The sequence below is a fragment of the Ictidomys tridecemlineatus genome, chromosome 9, assembly GCF_052094955.1.
Source record: "Ictidomys tridecemlineatus isolate mIctTri1 chromosome 9, mIctTri1.hap1, whole genome shotgun sequence".
Classification (NCBI taxonomy): Eukaryota; Metazoa; Chordata; class Mammalia; order Rodentia; family Sciuridae; genus Ictidomys; species Ictidomys tridecemlineatus.
Window position 1 is genome coordinate 111551002 of NC_135485.1, and position 23199 is coordinate 111574200.

General features: G+C 33.9%; 1 protein-coding gene across 1 annotated transcript in view; it reads right to left on the reverse strand.

The window, feature by feature from the left end:
• Window positions 1–20578, reverse strand: part of Mmrn1 (multimerin 1) — a 64987-nt gene extending 44409 nt beyond the window's left edge. The window contains exons 1-2 of the mRNA XM_040293082.2: window positions 20437–20578; window positions 10420–11263 (exon numbers count right to left, since the gene is read on the reverse strand). Of these exons, the coding sequence (XP_040149016.2) occupies window positions 10420–11003 (584 nt within the window). The 5' untranslated portion in view covers window positions 11004–11263; window positions 20437–20578. The remainder of the gene's footprint in view (window positions 1–10419; window positions 11264–20436) is intronic.
• Between the last annotated feature and the right edge of the window lie 2621 nt (window positions 20579–23199).

The window sequence follows — 23199 nt, forward strand, 5'->3', positions numbered from 1 at the left end:
TCCTTTTTTTTTTTTTTTTTTTGGTACTAGGGATTGAACTCAGGGACACTCGACCACTGAGCCACTTCCCCAGCCCTATTTTGTATTTTATTTAGAGCCAGTGATGATTTTAATCACTGACACAATTTTAACAAAAATACAGTGGGACTGTGTGTAACATGAATACTTAGCAAATGACTAGGGAGGTTGGGAAGAGATAGCAAAGTTAGGAGTCCTAAGGTCTCAGGAATGAAAGGAATGGAGGGGGAATGGGAATAGAAATGATGCGTTGAATGAATTGGACATCACTATCCTGTGTGCATATAGGATTACATGACCAATGAGGTTCCACATCATGTACAGCCCAAAGAATGAGGAATTATTCTCCATATATGTTTAATATGTTAAAATATACTCTGCTGTCATGTATAATAAGAAGAATTTTTTAAAGTAAAAAAATGTATGTTTTATTCTGTGAAAATAAAATGGCTGTGTCACCTGCAGAAATCTTTTAAAATACTAAATAGTAAAATAGTCTCATGACCAAAATCGTTAAGGAGGCAAGGCAGCAGATCAACTTATTGCTCATGGCCCAGCAATCTTTGATCCAGCATAAATTCAAAGAGCTATCCACAGCAAAAGAACCCCTGGTGTGACTCATAATTAGGTTTATGCTACTGATGAAATAAGCTCACCAAGGAATGCTTAAAAATGTAAATATAATTTTAAAACCAAATTATCTGAAAATGTAGGTTTAAAAAGACAAAATTAAGCATGGCAAAAACGGTGATAGGTAATTTAAAAGCAAATGCAATGAGCCCAGACAAGTATTTTGCTGCAACCTGGATATCCTGTGTACCTTTCCAGACTGATTATGGTGAATAGAGAGCAGTGACTTTGAAGTGTTTAGCTGTCCATGGGGTCATAACCCTCCATCCAGCAGGCTGCATTTGGGATTCTCTTTAAGGGTAATAACTCTGTTGCTTTTGTGCAGCAGCATGTACTGAAAAAAGCTTGTATTGATTTTTTGGATTTTCCAAGTTAGTAGGTAAAAGGTTTGGTCCAGGGAAAAGCAGATTTCTTTGGTTGTGCGTACAAATCTAGCTTGTGGAGTACATAAAACAGAAAGTGGGAAAAGGGTTCTGTGATGACTTGTCAAAGTGGAAGTCTCTGTATAATGAACTAAGAAAGGGCATTGTAAAAAAATCTGCTATACTTTTGATTTTGACCTTTTAGAGGCAATCTTTCAGGGGGTAGTGAAAAGATTAAATTAAGAAAAACTTCCACTAACTCATCAGATCACAATCCAGATATATCAATTCTTATTCTGAATGGGAGTGGACTAAAGCAGCAAGGATGCCTTTAAATAATGACCAAGGACATTTTCCTTAAAAATAAAGGTTCAACATCCAAGAATTAACATCGGTAAATTATAACACACGTTACTTAATTCCTTGTAATCCAAATCTTAAGAGACTAAATGTTTAAACTTTCATATTTCATTATCTGTGACTTGATTTGACACATAGTATAAAAGCATCAAATCCTGAAGGTGCTCAAGTTAAACCAGAAAAGTCTCTACCATAAACCCAGCCAATACTAGTATTTGTGTGTGTGTGTTTGTGCGCGCACGCACATGTATTTTTTTCCCCTTAGAAGTTGGAGAAAATAGGTTAAGGAATCTATCATCCTCTTATTGAGATAAATTTAGAAATCTAAAGGGGAACAAGAGGAAAATGAGACAATACAAGACAAACATGGCTGTTTGTGAAAAGTGATATTTTCAAAGAAATAGGCTTACCTGGTAACTTGGTTAGCAACCACCTTACCTCATCTAATTACCCACCTAGGCATCCCTGCCTGGAGAAAGTGTAAGATTATAAGTGACCTTTCCTTACTTTGGACTCACAGATGAATACAAATTACAAATGATAATAACATATACATGTATTAATCATTCATACATGCCTTAGGGAAAAATTAGGTCTCTAGTGGGATTTAGAGAGGAAAATATTAATTAACCCTTCACAAGAAAATAACCCATTCATATTTCCACTAATCTCTCATGCAGAGCCCTATTTTTAAATTACAAGATTATTAGTACATGGAAATACTTAACTAAGTTTGACTATAACTACTAGCAAGATTATAAAATGACAGTGCTGTATGTCTTAGAAGTAAAATCAATTTGTCTTTTGTGAAAGACAAAAGGAAGAAAAAAGAGCCGAAAAGGGGTAAAGAAGGACAGGGAAGGAGGGAAGATGAGGGATTTCCCCTGACATCAGAGCTGTCATAAGTACTTGCTATTTCCACCTCTGTGAGTCAGAGTTAGAAGGTCATTTCTGATGATGAAAGACTGCTGCTTGCTGGATAGGATTCCTTGCTTTGTTTTTACTTTACACGCTGAGAGATCAAATAAGGAAGAAAATTCATTTCTGCATTGAGTTTGTTTTTTCTATATCAGAATACATCAGGAAGAGAGAGGATCTGGGTGGTGACAGAGGAGTAAGCAAAAGAAGATAATAAAAAGTTTCCCTGAATGGAGTCATGTAACATAGTTGTTGACCTGTTAATAGGGGCATGTGACAAAACTGGATGCCGGAGATAGGCTGACGGCTTCTACAGCTTGCCTCCACAACCTGTTAGCCATTTCTTTGTCTGTGAAATGAATCTCTTAATCTGTAAGTAAATATAATCTTCCGTACCTCACAAAATTATTATGAAACTAAATAAGTTAACATATGTAAAAGACCTTCTCCTCAGTCTATACTCAAAGGACTTAAAAAGAGCATACTACAGGGACACAGCCACATCAATGTTTATAGCAGCACAATTCATAATAGCTAAACTGTGGAACCAACCTTTAATAGATGAATGGATAAAAAAAATGTGGCATATATACACAATGGTATTTCACTCAGCAATAAAAGAGAATAAAACCATAGCATTTGCAGGTAAATAGATGGAGTTAGAAAAGATAATGCTAAGTGATGTTAGCCAATCCCAAAAAATCAAATGTAGAATGCTTTCTCCTATATAAGAAGGCCGATTCATAGTGGGGTAGGGAGAGGGATCATGGGAAAAATAGATAAACTCTAGATAGGGCAGAGGGATTGGAGGGGAAGGGAGGGGGCATGGGGTTAGAAATGATGGTGGAATGTGATGATCATTATTATCCAAAGTACAGGTATGAAGACATGAGTTGGTGTGAATATACTGTGTATACAACCAGAGATATGAAAAATTGTGCTCTATATGTGTAATGTATAAAATTGTAATGCATTCCGCTGTCACATATAAATAAAAAAATATGTAAAACACTTGCTGCCATCACCACTTGTGCAAATAATTAAATGACTCAAGATATTTAAGTAAGATAAGTGGGTAAGTGGGATTTTTTTCTGAAGAATATATACTTTCCCCCTTTTTTTTCTTGCCTCATGGCTCCATTTTTACTTTTTTAATGATATGACAAATTCATCTTAACCATAATTGTTTGTATGCTTTAAGTCAATAATAATTTCCCCCAAAATACAGAAGTATATCATCATTTGTGTTCAATTACAATGATGAAGCTTAGCTCTCAGGAGAAATATAGTATTCAAAGTGTCTCTTTAGACTTAAGAAGCCATGAACATAAACATTTTCAAAGTGTTACAGAATAGTTTATTGGAATTTAAAAAATCACACTTAAAAGAAATTCTTCAACAAACTATTAATGTTAGAGACTAAAATTTACGTGTAGCTCAGTAGTCCTAAATTAGAATGTAGTTCAAGGGGAAATATATGCAATATGAATAATAGCAATGGAAACAAGGATTCACGTTTAGTAAAAGATTCTCCATAAGCAAATCACATTTAAATAAAGCACTCACTCGTCTTTATATTTTTTTTTTTCTGGCTAATAGTCTAAAAGACTAGTTCAATTCAATAGTTATTTCCTTAAGAAAATGGAAGTTTTTCTGGGCACAATGGCACATGCCTGTAATCCTAGCAGCTCAAGAGGCTGAGATAGGAGGATGGAGAGTTTAAAGCGAGCCTTAGCAACTGTGAGGCACTAAGCAAATCAGTGAGACCTTGTCTCTAAATAAAATACAAAATAGGGCTGGGGATGTAGCTTAGTGGTAGAGTGCCCCTGAGTTCAATCCCTGATATGCACCCCCTCAAAAAAGTAGAATTTTATTTTCAGATAAAAATAATAATTTGTCCTTTATTTTCCTTTAGTGTACCTTTCTGCAGTTATAGCTTTTTCTTTTCAAAATTCTTTATAGTATTTAAGCTTAGATAAAAATATTAGTTTTATAAAAGAATAATGTAAATGAATTAATATTTTAAAACATTTCAGAAGTGAACCATGCAAAGCTCAGATCATGGGGAATTTTTGGTACTTTAATTTTATAGTTATTCAGGTTCCAAGAAGAAACATGTTTTTACATACCAACTTTTGTAATCAAAGTCTTTTTCAGGCATCATTAATTTTCTTTCTGTAGTGGGCACAGGGTGGTGATGAGTTTCCAGTGATAAACGAGTATATGAAGCCACAAGGCACACAAATTATATTGTCTTTCTACAATATTCTCAGTGTAAAATAATAGGAGAATGAGATGGATGTGTTCCCATCGCAGGAAATACCTAAGATTTGGGTTTTGTTTTTGTTTTTGTTTTTGTTTTTTGATCCAAACTATTTTACAAGTTTTAAAGTTAAAGTTAGGACTCTTTAAAAAGTAGTACACTGAATTATTTAGGTATAATATATACCTCTTTAAAATAATGAGCATTAAGTTTAACCTTAAATATAACTTTTTTATACATTTTCTTTATTTCACTTTATTTTATTTTAATCTCTTTTCTTCCAACTCTCAGGGCATTGTAAACTGTTTTTATTCCAGTAGGTGTCAGGCTTTCCCAGGGTGCAGACTACAAAGCAGGCTAACATTTGTGTGATGCTTAATTCTATGTTTAATCGGTTGTTCCTGCAAACTGTCCCTCTTAGCATTTCCCCATAAATAATGAATTTTAAAAATTATAGTTTTATAATCAGAAAAGCAGAAGGTGTGGAAATACAAAAATTTACCTGGACTAAGGACTTGTTATATTCTAGCAAATAAAATACAATATAGGTCTATATATTCAGTAAAAACAGTGAACAGAAATGGCAAAATAATATAATAAAGTAAATGATTAATGCAAAAAAAAATATATGGAATATATATAATGTTTATATATATAAAATGTTTGGAAAAATATATTAATTTGATGGTTTAATGATTTGGTTGTATAATTCAAGATAATTTTTAAATGCGGTATTAATTTCTTAAATTACAAATAATAAAAGATATGAAGAATATATCTTTTGAAATATTATATTAGAAGTTGCAACTCATTCAAGGTAAGCCTCCTCTTTGTAAATAAACAAGTTATATAGTTTATAGAAAAAGAATACTATGAACAAAATTTTAAAAGAAGTTTGTCATTACATTCATCAAAAAACATTTTGTTTTTACCTGCATTTTCAGTTTTTATTTTTTCATAAACATTTTGACCCCAGCTGTATATGAAATAAAATAAGGAAAGAATAAAATACAAAAAATAGAAACTGAATCAACCTTAATTTCTTTTTCTTTTCTTTTTACTTTTTGGCATTGGGGATTGAACTCAGGGGCACTCAACCACTAAGCCACACTTTTGTATTTTATTTAGAGACAGGGTCTCACTGAGTTGCTTAGTGCCTTGTTTTTGCTGAGGCTAGTTTTGAACTCTTTTATTTTTTTTTAATTAATTAATTTTTTATTATATATGACAACATAATGCATTACATTTCTTATTACACATATAGAGCACAATTTTTCATATCTCTGGTTGTATACACAGTACATTCACACCAATTCGTGTCTTTATACATGTTCTTTGGACAATAATGATCATCACATTCTACCATCATTAATAACCCTGCCCCCTCCCCTCCCCTCCAACCCCTCTGCCTTACATAGAGTTCGTCTATTCCTCCCATGCTCATGCTCCCTACCCCACTATGAACCAGCCTCCTTATATTAAGGAAAACATTCAGCATTTGGTTTTTGGGGATTGCTAACTTCACTTAGCATTATCTTCTCTAACTCCATCCATTTACCTACAAATGGCTTTAAACTCTTTTTTTTTTTTTTTAAATAGCAATGGTTGTTTATTGTTCAGGTTAAAAAAAAACAAGGGGGAGAAATGAATTACAGTAGATGGGGTAGAGAGAGAAGAGGGGAGGGGAGAGGAGGGGGGATAGTAGAGGATAGGAAAGGCAGCAGAATACAACAGACACTAGTATGGCAATATGTAAATTAGTGGATGTGTAACCGATGTGATTCTGCAATCTGTATACGGGGGTAAAAATGGGAGTTCATAACCCACTTGAATCAAAGTGTGAAATATGATATGGCTTTAAACTCTTGATCCTCCTGTCTCAGTCTCCGGAACTGCTCGGATTATAGGTACACTCCACCTCCCCTGGCACTAATCTTAATTTCTGATCTCTTTCTTCTCTGTTTCATTAAAAACAAAACAAAATGAAAAGAAAAAGTGAAAACCCCAACAGAGCTGTCTGTAACTGCCCTCTCTTTTTTCCACCTTCCTGCATAGCTCCATTCACTTGGGCCTAAGCACAGAGCTCACTTCACTATTAAGCTTCATGTCACTGTAGTAGTGGATATTTTTGGTCTTCATTTTCCTGCCCTTTTCAGCAGCATTATACACTGTTGATAACTTGCCTCCCTTCCTAAAATATTTTTTTCTTTGTTCCATGGGCCATTCCATTTAAGGGCTTATTGCCCTGGTACCTGCTGCCCTTATTCCACCAAATATTAGAATTTCTCTGATCATGATTATAGAACCTTTAGCATCATCCATATCCATAACTTAATGTATGTTTCTATACTAACCCTTTCCCAGATTCTGCTCCTACACTTGATCTTCCTCCTGAGTTTCAAACCCATCCAAAACCTGTTTTTCCACACAATTTGTTTTTTTGGGGGGGAGGGGGCAGTGGTACTGGGGATTAAACTCTGGGCACTCGACCACTGGACCACAGGGTCTCACTGAATTTCTTAGTGCCTCATTTTTGCTGAGACTGGCTTTGAACTTGAGATCCTCTTGCCTCAGCCTCTTGCACTGGGCTTCCACACAGCTTTATTGAATTATTTCTGCAAACCAGCCACTACTCTGGGCAGTAAATAGAATAAGAAGATGGGCAAAGTTCCTGTGTTAGTGGAATGTATATTCTATTGTGGAAAGACATAGACCAATTAATTTTAAATAAGTGCAATGAAGGAGAAAAAAGGGTCACAAGATGGGGTAATCTGCAAGAGGATAGATAAATTTACATCAGTTATTCAGAGAAGGTCTCTTTGAGGAGGTGACATTAAATCTGAAGTTGCAAATGAAAAGGAGTCCCTTGCTCTAAATGCTGAAGGAAGAGCATTCTAGTAAAAAAAATAAATAAAAATAAAAATAAAAAACAGGAGCTTTTTTAGAGATGCATATTAACTTGACATGTTCAGTAAGCAGAGAGAAGGCCAGTGTGCCCAGAGAAATCCAGTGTCCTGAGTTTGGAGTGTGATGGTCAGTGAAATACCAGATTTCACAGATTTGAAGACATACATTTCTGTGAATCCAGAATGTATTCTGAAATCAATGATACTCTTCAGTCACAATTGGTCAGACAGTAGTTAGTGCCATTGCCTTATAAATACCTTAACCAGTTTCACTTGTATTTTCAAGTTCATAAAAGAATGATGTGATAAAAATTTCAAAGTCTAAAAGATAAATAAATCTAAGAATTCTAAGAAATAAAGTGTGATGTCATCTTTTTCCTTCTTATTAGTACCTATTATAATGTGTCACAACGATGAAGTTTTAGAGCCAATGAAATGCATTAATCTGACTTAAATGTCTAAAAGATCTCTCACTTGCATGGGGCATAGATCATGGAAGGCAAGTGTGGAAGGATATGGACCAGTTAGAAAATTGTTGTTAAATGATGGTGGATGGGAATAGAATGGTGGTAGCAAAGTTGGAGAGATGTTGAGAGATTTGGGAAATATTGAAGGGCCTAAAAGACTTTATAGATTAGATTTTTTTTTTAAAGGAGAGAAAAATAAAAAGGATATACCTAAATTCTACAATTATGGAATTATTCACTTACTAAAATGATGAAGATTGAGATGCATGTGTGCAGGGGTTGGGAAATATGGGAGAAGCTAGGGAAGTTGGATTACATCAACACTTCATTGTACCTATTGTCCTCTCAGGCCAGACTCACTGACCCTGTTAAAGAATGGCAGGCTGTTCGTTCACCTGTTACACACTTAGTAGCTTCATTCAGAATGTTATTGCTATTTGATTCAACATCAGCATTTGTGATTTGTTGTTTTTCTTCCTCTCACCCCTCCCACAGGACATGTAAGTGTTTTTGTTTACTATTGACTCCTAGCATAACCATAGCACTGGAGTCAGATTAGGTGTTTAGCCAATATATGTTTAACACATAAATACACTAGTCCTAATTTCTTCTTTTATTCCTCAACCATTTCAAAGTGCTTGGTCACTGATTAACACCCACTCTACCACACAGGAAACCATAGCTCTGTTGTAGCTAAGAGTTCTGCAGTGCTAAAATGAGAGAAAATGCATGATGATGCAAAAAACGCACCAGAATAACCATGTACAAAGGAAGTTGTCATAGATAGAAGTATTCTCCTTACTAAGAACTACTATAACATTCCAAGAATGATAGGATGGAAAAAAAAGAAGAGTTTACAACAAATCAACCATACTTTGCCATGGAAAAATAATATGTCTTTGGGAAAGAGTCTTCTTCATATTCACAATTTGATCCACATATTTCAGATTTAATATTCTTAAATATTTATTGTGCACTTAGCACAAAGATTTTGCTATCACTGAAAATACGTCCCTATATGCTCTCAGTGATATATGTCATTAATGTTTAATAGGCACAATTCTGCTGTTTCCAAAAATAAACAAGATTAATACATGTTTGTTAACTCTCTATTATAGACAAAACTTACTCATTCCACATTGAGCATTTTGTAATCTGTAGTATTGATTTTACAATTAAAAATTTCAAGTAAATAAATTCTAAGTAAATAAGGTTTTAATTAAAGTCAGATATACATGTATATTTTTACAAATTGCATAACCTTTAGGATATGGTGAAAAATTTGTCTCGAATAATAAGAAATACTTATTCACAAATTCATTGGTTTGTATTCTTCCCAGTGTCTTGCTTCTCACCTTTGTATCAGCACCAGCTTGAACAAATGTCCTCATGTAGCAGGTGCCAACTACTATTTTACTTTTGATTTTTTAAATATTATTAGAAAGAAACTTAATTTAGATCCCAAGCATGTTTGGTGTATTGAAATCGTTTTATTAAGGTAAAAGTATTTTACAAGTTTAATTTTGTAACCCTCAGCTTCCAGTATTCCAAACACATTGGTGACTATGAGCATTAAAAGGAATAAAACACTAACTTAGCCAGAACTGTTTTTTCTTTGTTTTTGTTTGGTTTTCAGTTTATTTGAAAGCCCTCTCTAACAATACTTGGTTTTATTATTTCACTTCAGCAATTGACACTGGACTAACTTTAATTTAAAGTCAACACATAAGTAGTCTTTTCTAATTTATCACATTCATGACAATGAACACAATATGATAACAATGCGAAATATGATTTGTTGAGAACCTTTCCTGTGAGAATTATTTGTCTAAGCATATTTCATTATTTTGAATCTGGATGATAAACCCATAAAATTATAGTTTTATCTGCATTCCACATATGATATCTTTTTTACATTTGAGAAAATTAAAACTTAGGAAGATCAGTTGATTTACTCCAAGTCATGGGTTGTGACAGCCCTAGAGCTAGAATTACAACCTCAGCCTAATTATATAAAAAGTATTTTTGCACATTGTAACTCAGTTGGTTTGGTCTGATGATTGATTACTGCATATTTTCTACAATTCTCCTATTTTAATTTTCACATCTGTTTATGTCTCCATTAAAAAAATGTTTTTCTTTCAAGTTGTGGATATTATAGTTCTGAACACAACTAACACATGGAACTAAATAAAAATCTAATAGCTACTATATTGCTACTTTGGTAGTGACTATTCCAAGTTAACAATATTTGCATAGTTGAATAAAAAAGTGATTTTGATTATATCAGATAAAATAAAATTGTTGCATTTTACTTGTTCATCTTTTCTCGACCAGGTAAAGGGAAAAATTGTAATTGTGGGGTTACAATTATGATCTGATTTTATCTTGAAATAACTTTCTGAGAGTGAGGTAGTTCAAGCAAAAAGTTAGCTTATACTCTTATAGAATTTCTAGTCAGACACAGAAAAAATAAATAAAAAAGTGTTCCTTACTTTCCTCTAGTTGTTTCAAAACTTGACTTTTGATAGCTGGATCGTTGACTTTGAGGGCTGTCTCCTCTGCTGAGGTACGTTTCTCTTGGCGATCGATTTCCCACGCCTCTAACTGAATTTAAAGAGATGTCTTGTTCATTTGACTTTCTGGCAAAGCTCCGAAGAAATTTCAGCGTGGAATTAGAAAGAACGACCATCTCTGCTCCAGGGCTGACCTTGATGCTGGGCTCAGTTGGGAGGGTAAGATTTTGAAGCCCCACCACCCCTTCTTCTGTCTTCCCTGTAGGTGTGAGTGCTGGGTTTCTAGTACCTTCAGGGAGGGTGCTTGTCTCAGAGTGAGGCAGCAAGGATTGTAGAGGATTCTCTTCAGAAGTTCTGGCTTCAGGTGTTGTAACTCTCTCAGCAGACGGGATCTGAGAGGTTGACTGCATTCGGAGACTTTGTTTTTTATTTACTGAAGAATAGGCCACATTCTTCTGGAAGTTTTCATCCTCAGGTGTAGTCCAAGAATGCTCAGTGCTGTTAAGCCCCATGCCCCCACTCCATAAACTTGAAAGCAGGAAAAATAACTTTGCACCCTTCATCTCAACAGATTAAAACAAAACAAAACAAAAAAAAGTCATGTGAAATTTGAAGATAAATTCCTTCAAGCCTTTGGGATGGCTGCTTCTATACTGAATGTGCTAAGACAGAACTTTGCCAATTTGAGATGTGTAGAGGAAACAGGTTTCTGTGTTTTGTGGTGGACTCAGGAAGTTGGATTTCCTGTTTCTGCAGGCTTTTTGTGATCTGTGACCTCTGCTAGGATGGATCTATGGATGTGGTAGAAGGGCCTCTGACAAAACTAAGGGAAAATGGGAAAAAGAACACAATTATTATCAGGAAAACCCAATGAGAAAACCATGAGCAATTTTCCTTCCGAAGTATACACTTGATTTTGAAGAGAAACTTCACATGGATAATGGGAACTGTGGAATGTTGTTTATGGAGGCTGAAGGAAAAAGCTTAACATTTTGTTCTGGATATAGGAAATGGAGAAAACATTTTGTGATACTTCTTTTCCACTGTGCCATATTCAGAGAGTCACATTTTATACAAATGTATACTTACAAGCACACAAATAAACAAAAACACCTTTACAGTGTCTGTCTTTCATACATCACAGGATGAGTTATTAAAAATTACGGTATTTATAAACACCTTCAACTGCATCATTACTTGAAATTAATCTCAATGATTATAATAACAAAAAAGAAGCCTAAATAATCGTAAAGAACCTTGCTTTAAATTTTGTTCTTAGAACTTTGCCAATGACACCGACTAATAGAATGAATAATTAGAATGTCACCTTATCTATTTTTTAGCACTAATTTTCTAGAGGTTGTGTGTACCACTGAAAAATAGATGAAGAAAAATGAGTCACATGAAAATAAATTAAAATAGTATCATATAAAACACACATATATCTTTGCTGTAGTGCACAGAGAACTAAATTGATCAAAAGAGTTTTCTAGGTTTACTTTTTTTTTTTAGTAGAGGTGCTTCATGAGATATATGATTTCATTTCTCCAGCAAATCTCTGATTCTTAGGATTCTATTAATCTCTTTCATTTGCAAAATTCCTTATCTTGTACCTTAGACAAATATATGTTAAGTTATAAGAGTTTATTCATTTATCCTCACATTTAGTAATAATCTAAACCTTCAGTCAATGCAAGGCACTCTCTCTTAGATGATGGTGGGATTACAAAGGAAACTAGGAATATTACTGGATATCAATTTTTTAATGGTCATTTACATGTTATTTAAAGATTAGATACATGTGTAATTAATCTTTTGTCAACTTCTTTGCCAGGCATTAGGTTCCTGCTAAATAAACATCATAGAATTTTTTTTTTCCAGAATCGGAAAATTGGAAACCTGCTCCCATTTGGTTCCTGTGTTATTGTAAATATGTGTTCTTGTCCCTAGTTCTAAACACAGGATATCAAGTTTTAAAACAAGACCTAATTTTCCCTGACTTGCTGACTAACTATTTAATATTAAAACTATTTAATATTAACTATTTAATATTAAATGTCATTGCCATTCATTTCTATGTGCATACTGTTGTCCTACTAGACAGCATATAACATGGGGTTATTTAAATTAAAACACATGGGAATCACAGCCCAACTGACTGGAATGTGAACTTCAAAGTCAAAAAATCCACAAACCTGGCATTAGTAAAAACACAAGGGTCCAGCACAAAAATCCAGGCAGCTATTAGTTAGCCAAAAGGGTAATGGAAACACATAATTTTTGCACTACAAATATGGTTTTAAGTACAAAAAAAGAAAATAATTAATTTAATTAAATTTAAAAAAGACATTGTAGCTCTTTACCCAGAAAAGACAGAAACAAATAGCTTTGACTTATAATGGAATAGTAATTCAAAAAAATACAAGTAAAATATTTCTATTTAATGTACCATTTTGAATTTGTTTCCTTTGATGTAGTAGCAGTAGATGAACAGAGTATCTTGAATGTTGAAAACACAACTAGATGGCGTTCACAGTTTTTTTTGTTTTGCTTACTTTTGGCTTTTGCTTCTATAGTTTTAAAATCCCATCTTGATTCTTGATCCTAGTCAAAGTGAGTGAACTTTAGTGGTAAAAGGTCACTCAATGGATCTATATTTGATATCAAAGAGCTACCAAATGATAATAAAATTGAATGGAAATGAGCAATCCATTTCACCTTTTGCAGGGTATTGACCAGTGATCCCTGCTGTCTGCATCCAAGCTTACAAGTGACCTTGTGATCTAAAGGATAAAGGTGCTGTATCTCATCATTCATCTACTAAATGATCTTGTGCTATAACTCTCCGGAGAATTCTCAGATCATTTGATGGTTTTAGGAATATGAATCTGCTCTTAATTAGAGACAACGTTTCTGTATTACAGAAACTATCAGAGACCTAACTTCAAATTCTGCTGATATTCACTTACAGCCATCAAATAACAATTAAGAAAAATAGTATTCCTAAAATGACTGACAGAACAATACTCAGATCATTTCTTCTTTCAGATACTTTAAATACTACTATTGAATTAAATTTGCTGTCAGTTCATATATTTGAACCCCTTCATTCTGCTATACCCCTATTTTCCATTAGACTATTTATATTAAGTTGTTTTTACCATGTTGCTAACTTATTTGCTTTGAGTATTTTATAAAAATAAAACATGAAATTCATTATGTTGTGAGCTCTCAGGAGATTTTTATGTCATTTTTCATTGTATCATTAACAGGATTAAATACACACTGCAAAATGGGTTACCTCTAGATGATGAGATAATCAGTCTCTTCTGGGTTTCTTTACAACTCACATAAATTTATTTTCTAACCACTAGAAAAAAAATACAAAATGTTTTTTTTATTAAGTTAAAAAAATACAAATGTAAGTTAAACAAGAACCTCAGACTGAGGACTTCACTGTAGATTGTGCTATGTATTATTTGAAGCTATTTTTATGGCTTGATCCTAGTCAAATTTTTTATTTTTATTTCACACCTAAGTTTAGATACTTCTAAGAATCTTTATAAAAGGCTATGGTTATTATATAACTTTATTTTTCATATAAGAATTTTTTTTTATTTTCTTAAAACATTCCAAATAAGATTTTCTTATAGCTTTACTCTGTCATTTGGAATTGTTAAAAATATTTTCCCCCATTTTTTGTTGGTTGAAAATATTCAAAATCTATTACCTTTACATGTGAATAAAGGGAGTGACATGTATGCTGCAAAAGGGTTGGGAAAGGAAAGAAACAAGTTTCCTCATGATTTTGATGAAACAATGTGGTGCATAAGTTAAATTTGGCATGCCATATAATTATAACAACCATGCTATATAAATATTCTCTTCTCATTTTACTTATAGAAAATTAGTGTTTAAGAATAACTTCACAGGGTACCACACTAGTGACTCATAGAACACACAATTTAGTTTTAATTTATATTCCACCATTTGCTAGTACCCTCCAAAGAAGTAACAGACTTCTAAGTTTAGAAAAACTATAAAAAATTAATTTTCAAATTGTTTTAAATTCATCTTCTTAAACAATTTTAAGCTATTTTTCTTTTCTTTCTCTCTCTCTCTTTTTTTTTTTTTTTTGTACTGGGGATTGAACCCAGTGACACTCAATCGCTGAGCCACATCCCCCAACCTTTTTTTTATATTTTATTTAGAGACAAGTTCTTGCTTAGTTGCTTAGGGCCTCAGTAAGTTGCTGAGGCTGCCTTTGAACTCATTATTCTCCTCAGCCTCAGCCTCCCAAGATGTTGGGATTATAGCTGCCACCTTACCCAGCTACCAAGTCCAGCTTCGATTTTTTATTTTTATTTCACACCTAAGTTTAGATACTTCTAAGAATCTAATGATTTCTATTAGTTTGAGGGTATGAAGTTAGGGGGAACATTTTGGGTTTTTATAAGTTTGCCTTTAGTCTAATAGTAACTGCTTATTTCATTTCTGTCGGGCAGCTGTTTTAATTCCTGCATACAATTGTAGGAGCTGATGATGTCATGTCCTTGACAGCACAATTATTACACTCCTTTCATTTGCTAGAAAAGAGCCTCCAGGAAGACAGAACACTATGCCATTCCCAGTATCCAGAACAGTATTTCATAGGCACTCAGAAAATATTTGTTTTGAATCAGTGAATGGATAGACGTAGCTATGGATGCGTGAGGAAGTAAAGGGAGGGGGCTCTATTGCACTTCTCATAGCCTCAAAAGACAGAAAGCAATGTAAATAAATGTACTAGAAAATTATCCACCAGAAAACTTTAAAAAAGGTAAGTACTCCCACCAAACACCAAAATGAAAACCCCACCCCTGCCAGTAAAGGGGGTTAAACTTCCACCTCACCAGAGGCATCAGCCTGCCACAACCCTTGTTTTCCTGCTGATGGGGGGTGGGGGTCAGAAAAGGGCCAGGAGCCAGGTGCAGTGGTGTAAATCTGCAACTCTGCTACTAGAGACATTGAGACAAGAGGATCACAAGTTTGAGGCAAGCCTCAGCAAATTAGTAAGACCCTGTCCTAACAAAAAAAATAAAGGAGGGAGATATTAAGGGGATGCAGCTCAGTGGTAGAATACTTGCCTGGCATGCATAAAGGCCTTGGGTTTCATTCTGAAAAAAATAATAATAAGGCTCCATTGTAGTCTCTGCCTAGCCCTCCAAAGACTTGTTGAAGAGCATGAAAGAGAACTCAAATATATAACTTTGAGACATACTGAGGCCTGGCTGAGCACATTTTGAAGTAAAGTAGAAGGAGATCTCCCCTCACAGTGTTTTGGTTTTTGTACTGGGGATTGAACTCAGAAGCGCTTTACCACTGAGCTACACCACCAGCCCTTTTCACAGTGTTTTAATCACCCCTCTCTACTGCATTAGCAAGGGACAAATACCCATTCTAGGGTTCTGAGGATGACTGAACATGTAACACCCAGCGATAGATGGATGAGACAACACCAGTTCATACATGCACTCACAGCCTGGGGAGGAGAAAACAGCACACCACACAGGGTCATGCTCAGAAGCAAAGTAAACAGTCAAGGACTATAGGAGGCAGGTTTTGTAAGAGCAAGAGTGGCATGTTCCCTGCTTTCAAAAGAGTGTATCATTGGCTTGGTTGAATAATTCTGTGGGCTGGCAGAAAGCTGAAACCCACTAATCAGTGATAAACAGGAATTGTGCCTGGTCTTCTTGATAAGGGGGATCATCTGGCTAGGAGACTTTATCCTCAAGAGCAGAGTAGGGAAAGGAACTTGCGGTTAGTCCATCCAGTGCCCTTGGTTTTAGATGTTGAAGCAGCACATAATATTGTACCTTAATTATAGGCCTCACACAGCACCAAGAGCTTTTTTTTCTGTATTGCAAAGAACAAAGAGAACTCCCAAGCTTAGCCTATGCTCAGGTATCAAGTATAGTTAAAAGAAATTCCCAGTTATGGACTTTAAAATATTTTAAAACCATGATGAGTTAAACTAATTACAGATTTAATGATTTTGGTTTAGATTACACCTGCCTCATTACAAATTGGGGTTACTTAGTCCCCATATTAAGGCAGGACAGGATAAGGGTATATACTTCTCTGAGATAAATATTATTTACTACACTTTTTATTGTTCCATTACACATAATGTCTCTCATATAATCAAATTTTGTGAGGCATATGAAGAAATTAGAAAATTTGACCTATAGTCATGTAAGAAATCCTCAATAGAAAAGGATCCAAAAAAAGCCCAGATATTGAAAATATACAGAGAATTTAAAATAACTATTCTAGAATGGTGTAGAAAAGTGGGCTACATGTCTGCACAGAAAGAAAATTTTATCTGACAAAATTACTTAAAAGAAAAAGTACAAATGTGTTATGAATCCAAAATATGACATCATTAAGAAAATACTCGTTTGAAAAGCTTAAAAGCTCACCAGAAAAAAATAAAAGAATCAATTAACTTGAAAAAAATTTAAAAAGAAATTATCCAAACTGAAACACATCAAAAAGTAAATACGTAGAAAAAGCAAAAAGTGTCTGAGATCTATAGAACAATTTCATGTTTTAACATTCTAATTGGAAGAAATACGAAATAGGACAAATGATTATTTTTAAAAGATAATAGGTAGAAATTTTCCAAAATTGATAACACATATTAACCCAATCCTTCAAAATGTTCAGGAATACCCTGTAGAAAATAAGAGTTAGGTATATGCAGGTAAAATTCTGAAAAACTAAAGATAAAAAGAAAATATTGACTGTAGTCTGGAAAAAAAATGTTATACCACACAAAGAGATAAAACATTGTAGAAGACTTTTCATTAAGTCAAACAGATGAGAGAAAACAATGGAATGACATCTTCATAGTGCTCAAAGCTTAAAAAACAACCCTACCTATTTAAAATTTTATATCTTGTAAAAGATAGGATCCTTCAAAAGCAAAGAAGAAACCATCATCAATAGGCAAAATCTGAAAGAGGTTGTTTCCAGAGCACCCACACTATAAAACATGCTAAAGAAATTGTTTTTCCTAAGGAGAAATTAGACCAGGAGGGAAAAATGAAGACCAGTGGAACAGTTATATATGTAGGTAAGCATAAAATTCAATATTATTTATTATACATAGTAAATTATAATACATTATATCTTTTTTCAAAAATTTAAATATTTAAATAAAAATCACACATTTGTGTTAAAAGTATGCATCACTTTTAATTACAAATCTGATCAATGATCAGATCATTGATCAGATTTGTAATTAAAAGTGCAGGCTGATGTGAGCACAACCAACACAAGGGTGTAAATACCTTAAATATAAAGAGAATAAATATTCCAATTAAAAGTCAATATTTCTTTTATACTTTTGGGTGAAACTTGAGACTATTATGTAAAGCAAATTAAGTCAAGATCTGAAGGTCAATGGTCCTACGTTTTCTCTTATATGCAAAAGCTAGAGAGAAAAAAGGAAAACTAAGGAGGGTCATGAAAATCAAAGAGGGGTCTTTAAAGGAAAGGAGTGGGGAAGGGAGGTGGGAAGAAGGGAGGAAGTGCTGGGGAGTGATACTGGTCAAATTATACTGTTGTACTGTATGCACATATGAATATGCAACAACAAATCCCATCATTATGTACAACTGTTACCGCTGTTGACCAGTGACCAGTCCTTGCTTCCCCTTGTTGAAGAATAACACCACAGAGCACGAGGAGGCAAGGTCAGAGTAGAAATTAGAAGTTTATTCAAGGGCAGCAGAAAAAGCTTCTCCCGGAGGAAGAAGGGGACCCAAGAGGTGGAATCCGTGGAAGTGTGGTTGTCTCCCCTTTTTATAGTTTTGGTGATGGAATGTAAGGGGAGGAAGGGTTGGGACACAGGTGGGCCAAACAAGTAATCTGGGCAGGAAGGAACTCATTATCACTTCTTTGGGATGGGCTATCTCCAAATCTATTGGAGGCTGTTTCTTGGATTCCATTAATATTTCTTTAGGGTGGACTTTGGCCTAGGGCCTTTCCTGGACTTCATTTACATTCCATGAGTTGTCCAGGTTTCCGGGAATCATTATCAGCATGGCCTCCATTTTAGATTTCACTTGATATGATATTAGACCCCCTAACTACACTGACTACCTAATTTTAAATCTGGCTTCACAACTATAATGTACCAACAAAAGAATCTGAATGAAAAAACAAAAATCCAGGCAAACAAAAAGTCAGTGTTTATCAGAGTTAACAACCAAAATAACAAATAAAGCAAAGCCTATAAATTTCCCAATTTGAACAAGCAAATTTTATAAATATTACACAAACAAGTTAAAAATAAAATGTGAAAAATAAATACCATATAAACTGTAAACCAGCTAAATTTTAGAAAACTGGTTAAACTGTATTTGTATTAGACATCAATGACTTCAAGACAATTTTCAAAGACAAAGAGGGAGATTTCAAAATCTTCAAAGACAGTTCACCAAGAAGGCATAACAACATTGTATTTAAGTGCATCACATATACTTTCAAAATGCATAAAGTAAAAATCCACAGAACTGCCAAGGGTGGCATAAGTCTATAATCCTAGTAACCCAAGAGGCTGAGGCAGGAGGATTGTAAATTCAAAGTCAGTCTGGGTAACTTAGTAAGAAAACTGTCTCATAATAAAATAAAAAGGGCTTTTGACCAACTAAAGGGAGACATAGACAAATCTATTATTATTGTCACAGATATTAACATCTTTCCTTCAGGGTAAAATTATCAATCAACTAAACCTAATTGATATTTATAGAACATCCATCAGCTGTAGAATTTTCTCTCTTCCTACCTCGTCAAGGTATTGGACACACCTGACCTTGAATTTAATTTTCAGGGCTTTACTCTAAGCACCAGAAATCCCAAGAGACTTCTGTGTCACTGACCTTTTCTGTAAATTCTTTTTTTTCCCCCAGTGGCAGAGATTGAACCCAGGGCCTTACGCATGCTAGGCAAGCACCCTACCATTGGGCTATATTCCTGCCCCCTTTCAATAAATTCTTGTTGGACAGATTACTATTTCTTTGAATTTTCTCTTCTTATACCAACAGTAAGGGCAGGTTAACACTGGCTTACCTTTTCAAGATAATTATAGAAATTGTTTAACTCTCTGTGTACTGGTTTTGTGCCACATTCTCTGTTAAGTGGCATATAAACTATGTAATCTTATTTATTTTCTCTAACAACCCTATGATATATTGTCAAGAAGCCCAAGGTATGGTATATGAAAAGTGATATAACCATTCTTTAAATCTATGACTTTTCACTTAAGGGCTTAAACTAAATCCTCTCACCCATTATCTTGATTTCATATATTTGATTTAGATTTCTTTGGCACACAGAAGTCAACCTCTGCTACACTAGAAAATGAAAGAAAGAAAGAAAGAAAGAAAGAAAGAAAGAAAGAAAGAAAGAAAGAAAGAAAGAAAGAAAGAAAGAAAGAAAGAAAGAGACTCAGAATTTGGTTTCAAAAGAAAAGTAATTAACATGTGTGAATATGCCTAACTCAATCCTCTGTGCTCCCCAGTGTTTCTGTATCAAGAGTAATCAGAATACTTATAATATTAAACCAGCAGCATACCACATCCAAAAGACTGAAGTCTCACAGTACAAAGTTTGTTGATTTAGTAGTTGATTTAGTCTGTCAATGAAAGTGCCATAACTGATAATAACATAACAGTATTTTACATAAACACTTTTCTTCGAGCTATTTTCATATATCTTGTTAACTTCTGCCAGATTTTCTCTGCACATACTCTTACTGGATTATAAGTACCACACATTTCAGAAGAAAATAAATGCTTTTTTAAAAATAAAAAGCTGTTTTTGTTTTACAAAGTTCTTTAAAACTCAAAATAGACCTGTAATCTCACTGGAAGCAACAATAGCCAGCTACTTTTTAAAATTAAGCAAAGTATTACGTACGTTTTTAAAAGAATTACTAATAGCTCTTACCTTAACTTTTGGTACCCATGTATACTGACATGTGGAAACCTCTGTGGGTCTCTCTGTCCACTGAATTCAAATATTCACTTACTTGCAAAAGCAGAGAAAGAGGAGCTTAGAGTGGGGGAGGGTAAAGAAAACCACACTTACAATGGCCCTGCCATTATTCTTTCAGTAAATGCCTAGCAACAGAAGTGCAGAGACCTAGAAACTACTGTGTCTGAGGGCACTGACCCCCAGTCTGCTGAGGTCCTTTCAGTATTGCACAAGGTCCTGGAGCTCCTACTGAAGCTCCGACCTGAAGGTTTAGCCACTAAGGTGATTTGTGTTCAGAATAAAGTAAGGCTAGGAGAGTTTTCTCAAAAGTTGAGATATTATAGCTTGTTAATCAATAATATTTAAATCATTATTGAAAACAGGCATATTAATCTTAATCATACATGTTAAGATTTAAACAGTTAATTCCATTCACCTTTGAAACAAGAAAAAATATAGAAACTAAGGTCATTTTGTGCTTTAGGATTTTTTTATTAACCCCACCACTATGATAGCTCTGACTGTGTTCCTGGGAATATTTCATGGTCACTTAAACCTCCTTAATGCATATGCTATGTGCTACAGAATTTTATAGTTGCTTAGACAGCTACTTTAAGTGGATAGAAAGAGTTTCTATATCATAGTGAAGCTGGGGGTCTCTAGTCATCTGTGTCCCTTTTCACTTACTTGACTTCTGTGTTGCAACATCTGACACGTTTTTTTATGTTGAATTAAAAGATCTTCCTCTCCAAACTGATGCCAGGAAGGAGCTTCTGCCTTGTTCATCTTTTCAATACCAAGGCCAAACTTTCATGATAGATGATCAATAAATGTGTTGAAGTAGAGTAGAGTATTTGCTTTGGTAGCCTAAAATAGTGGAAGCTGTGGCTTAAGTTTGAATTCTCCACTCTCCTTGACTTTCTTTTGATTTTTCTCTGATAGCTGAGACAGTCCAACTAAATAATACTGATTGTTTTGAAATCAGTATCGAAGCTGTTCATTGTTTAAAAAGTCACCAGATATTACCACATTCAGATCCCTCTGCCAGAACCACTTTTGAAACTTTATGTACATGTGAATGAAAGTCATTGTATCTAAATTTTGGAGAATGTTTAATATTTGGCTTTTGAAAGATAAAAACAATGAAAAAATAGTCTACTTAGGGAAATTTTAGAATGATGTTCTTTATATAATGAATCAGGAATTCTCTAGTAGTTGACTTTCTTTTATGAAATGAATTGAAACATACTATAGTATCCTAACCCTCTCATATTAAAAAACACAAATTCTATCACAGAATTTTATGCAAACACAAGGCAGCAAAATCATGAAGAATACTGTATTCAGCTCTTCTCTCTGTGCCACCAGTTTATTCTGACTCTGTGCCACTAGCTTTATTTAGACTCTGGGTATTTAACTCTGGGTATGTAGCTTAATTGCATTATAATTATATTATCCCATCACAAGGAAAATAAATTGAATAATGAGTCATAAGTACAAAAAAATTATTTTGCTTTGATACTAATGTTAAAGTTAAAAACTACATTTTAAAATAAATTATATTTGGGTAGTTACATTTTCATCTAAAATTAAAAAAAGACTACGTATTTAAAATAATATTATCTATTAAATAAAATGTAAGATTAATTTCATCACAACATATAAAAGTTTCTTTGAATTCAAGAGGGAATACTGTATGGGCCTAATGCATATTATAATGCATGACAAAATTGAGATTGCAAATGCAAAGTTGAGTAATTTTTTTATCTTCACTCAAAAATTACAGAAAATGTAAAAACTTTTTAATATACCTGCATAATTTGGTGTATGGTATGTTATATGTAATATAATATCTATATAGGACTATATATTACATATAGTATGTGAATAATATATACATGTGTATACTTACAAAATATATGTGCATAAATACATAATAAAATATACAGCATGTAGAATACATGCATAATTTATTATACATAGAAAGTAGAAAGGAAAAAGCATTTTAAAGAATAAAAATAAATAGCTATGGAAGTTGTTCAGAGTTTCTTTTCATCCGTTCATTTTCACAAATCTGTGTGTATACATCTATATATACATGTATGTGTCTGTATGTATGTAGGTATGAAGAGAGAAAAGTGGAGAAGAATCTCTGCAAAGAAAAGTAAGCTTCAGGAGGCAAGAAATTTTGCCTTTTTATTGCATGTCACTTTATCAAGAATGTGGCACATTTATAAGTTTAATAATTGTTGAATAAAAGTTGAAAGTAGTTCTCAAAATCTTTGACATTAAGCTTTCTGATGCTCCTTCCGTCCTTCAACATCACTTTCTCTACTGCAGCCAGAAGCAATTTATAAGAACCAATAATCAGATTACATGTGCTCCACTGTGTGCTAAGCCCTTGTCTTCCCATTGTTCTTCACACAGCCCAGATTCTCAGGCTCCCAGGGTCTTCTCCACACTCCCCTTTTTCTCAGACCACTCCCTCCTCCTTTGCTAATTATGTCCCAGTCTTGCTGGCATTCGTAAATCTTCAAACTTGTCACTTAATTCTGGAATATTTTATGCCTCCTGCCTCTGTCTTTCCATTCTCTTTGTGGCTGCTTCCTTCTCAGATTATATAACCAAGTTTATATTCCTCTTCCCTTTGAGCATCTTCTTGAAAAACAGAGTTCAGAATGAGTCATTTATTTGCTGTTTATTTCCTTCCCACAATATATCAAAATTAGGAGTTAT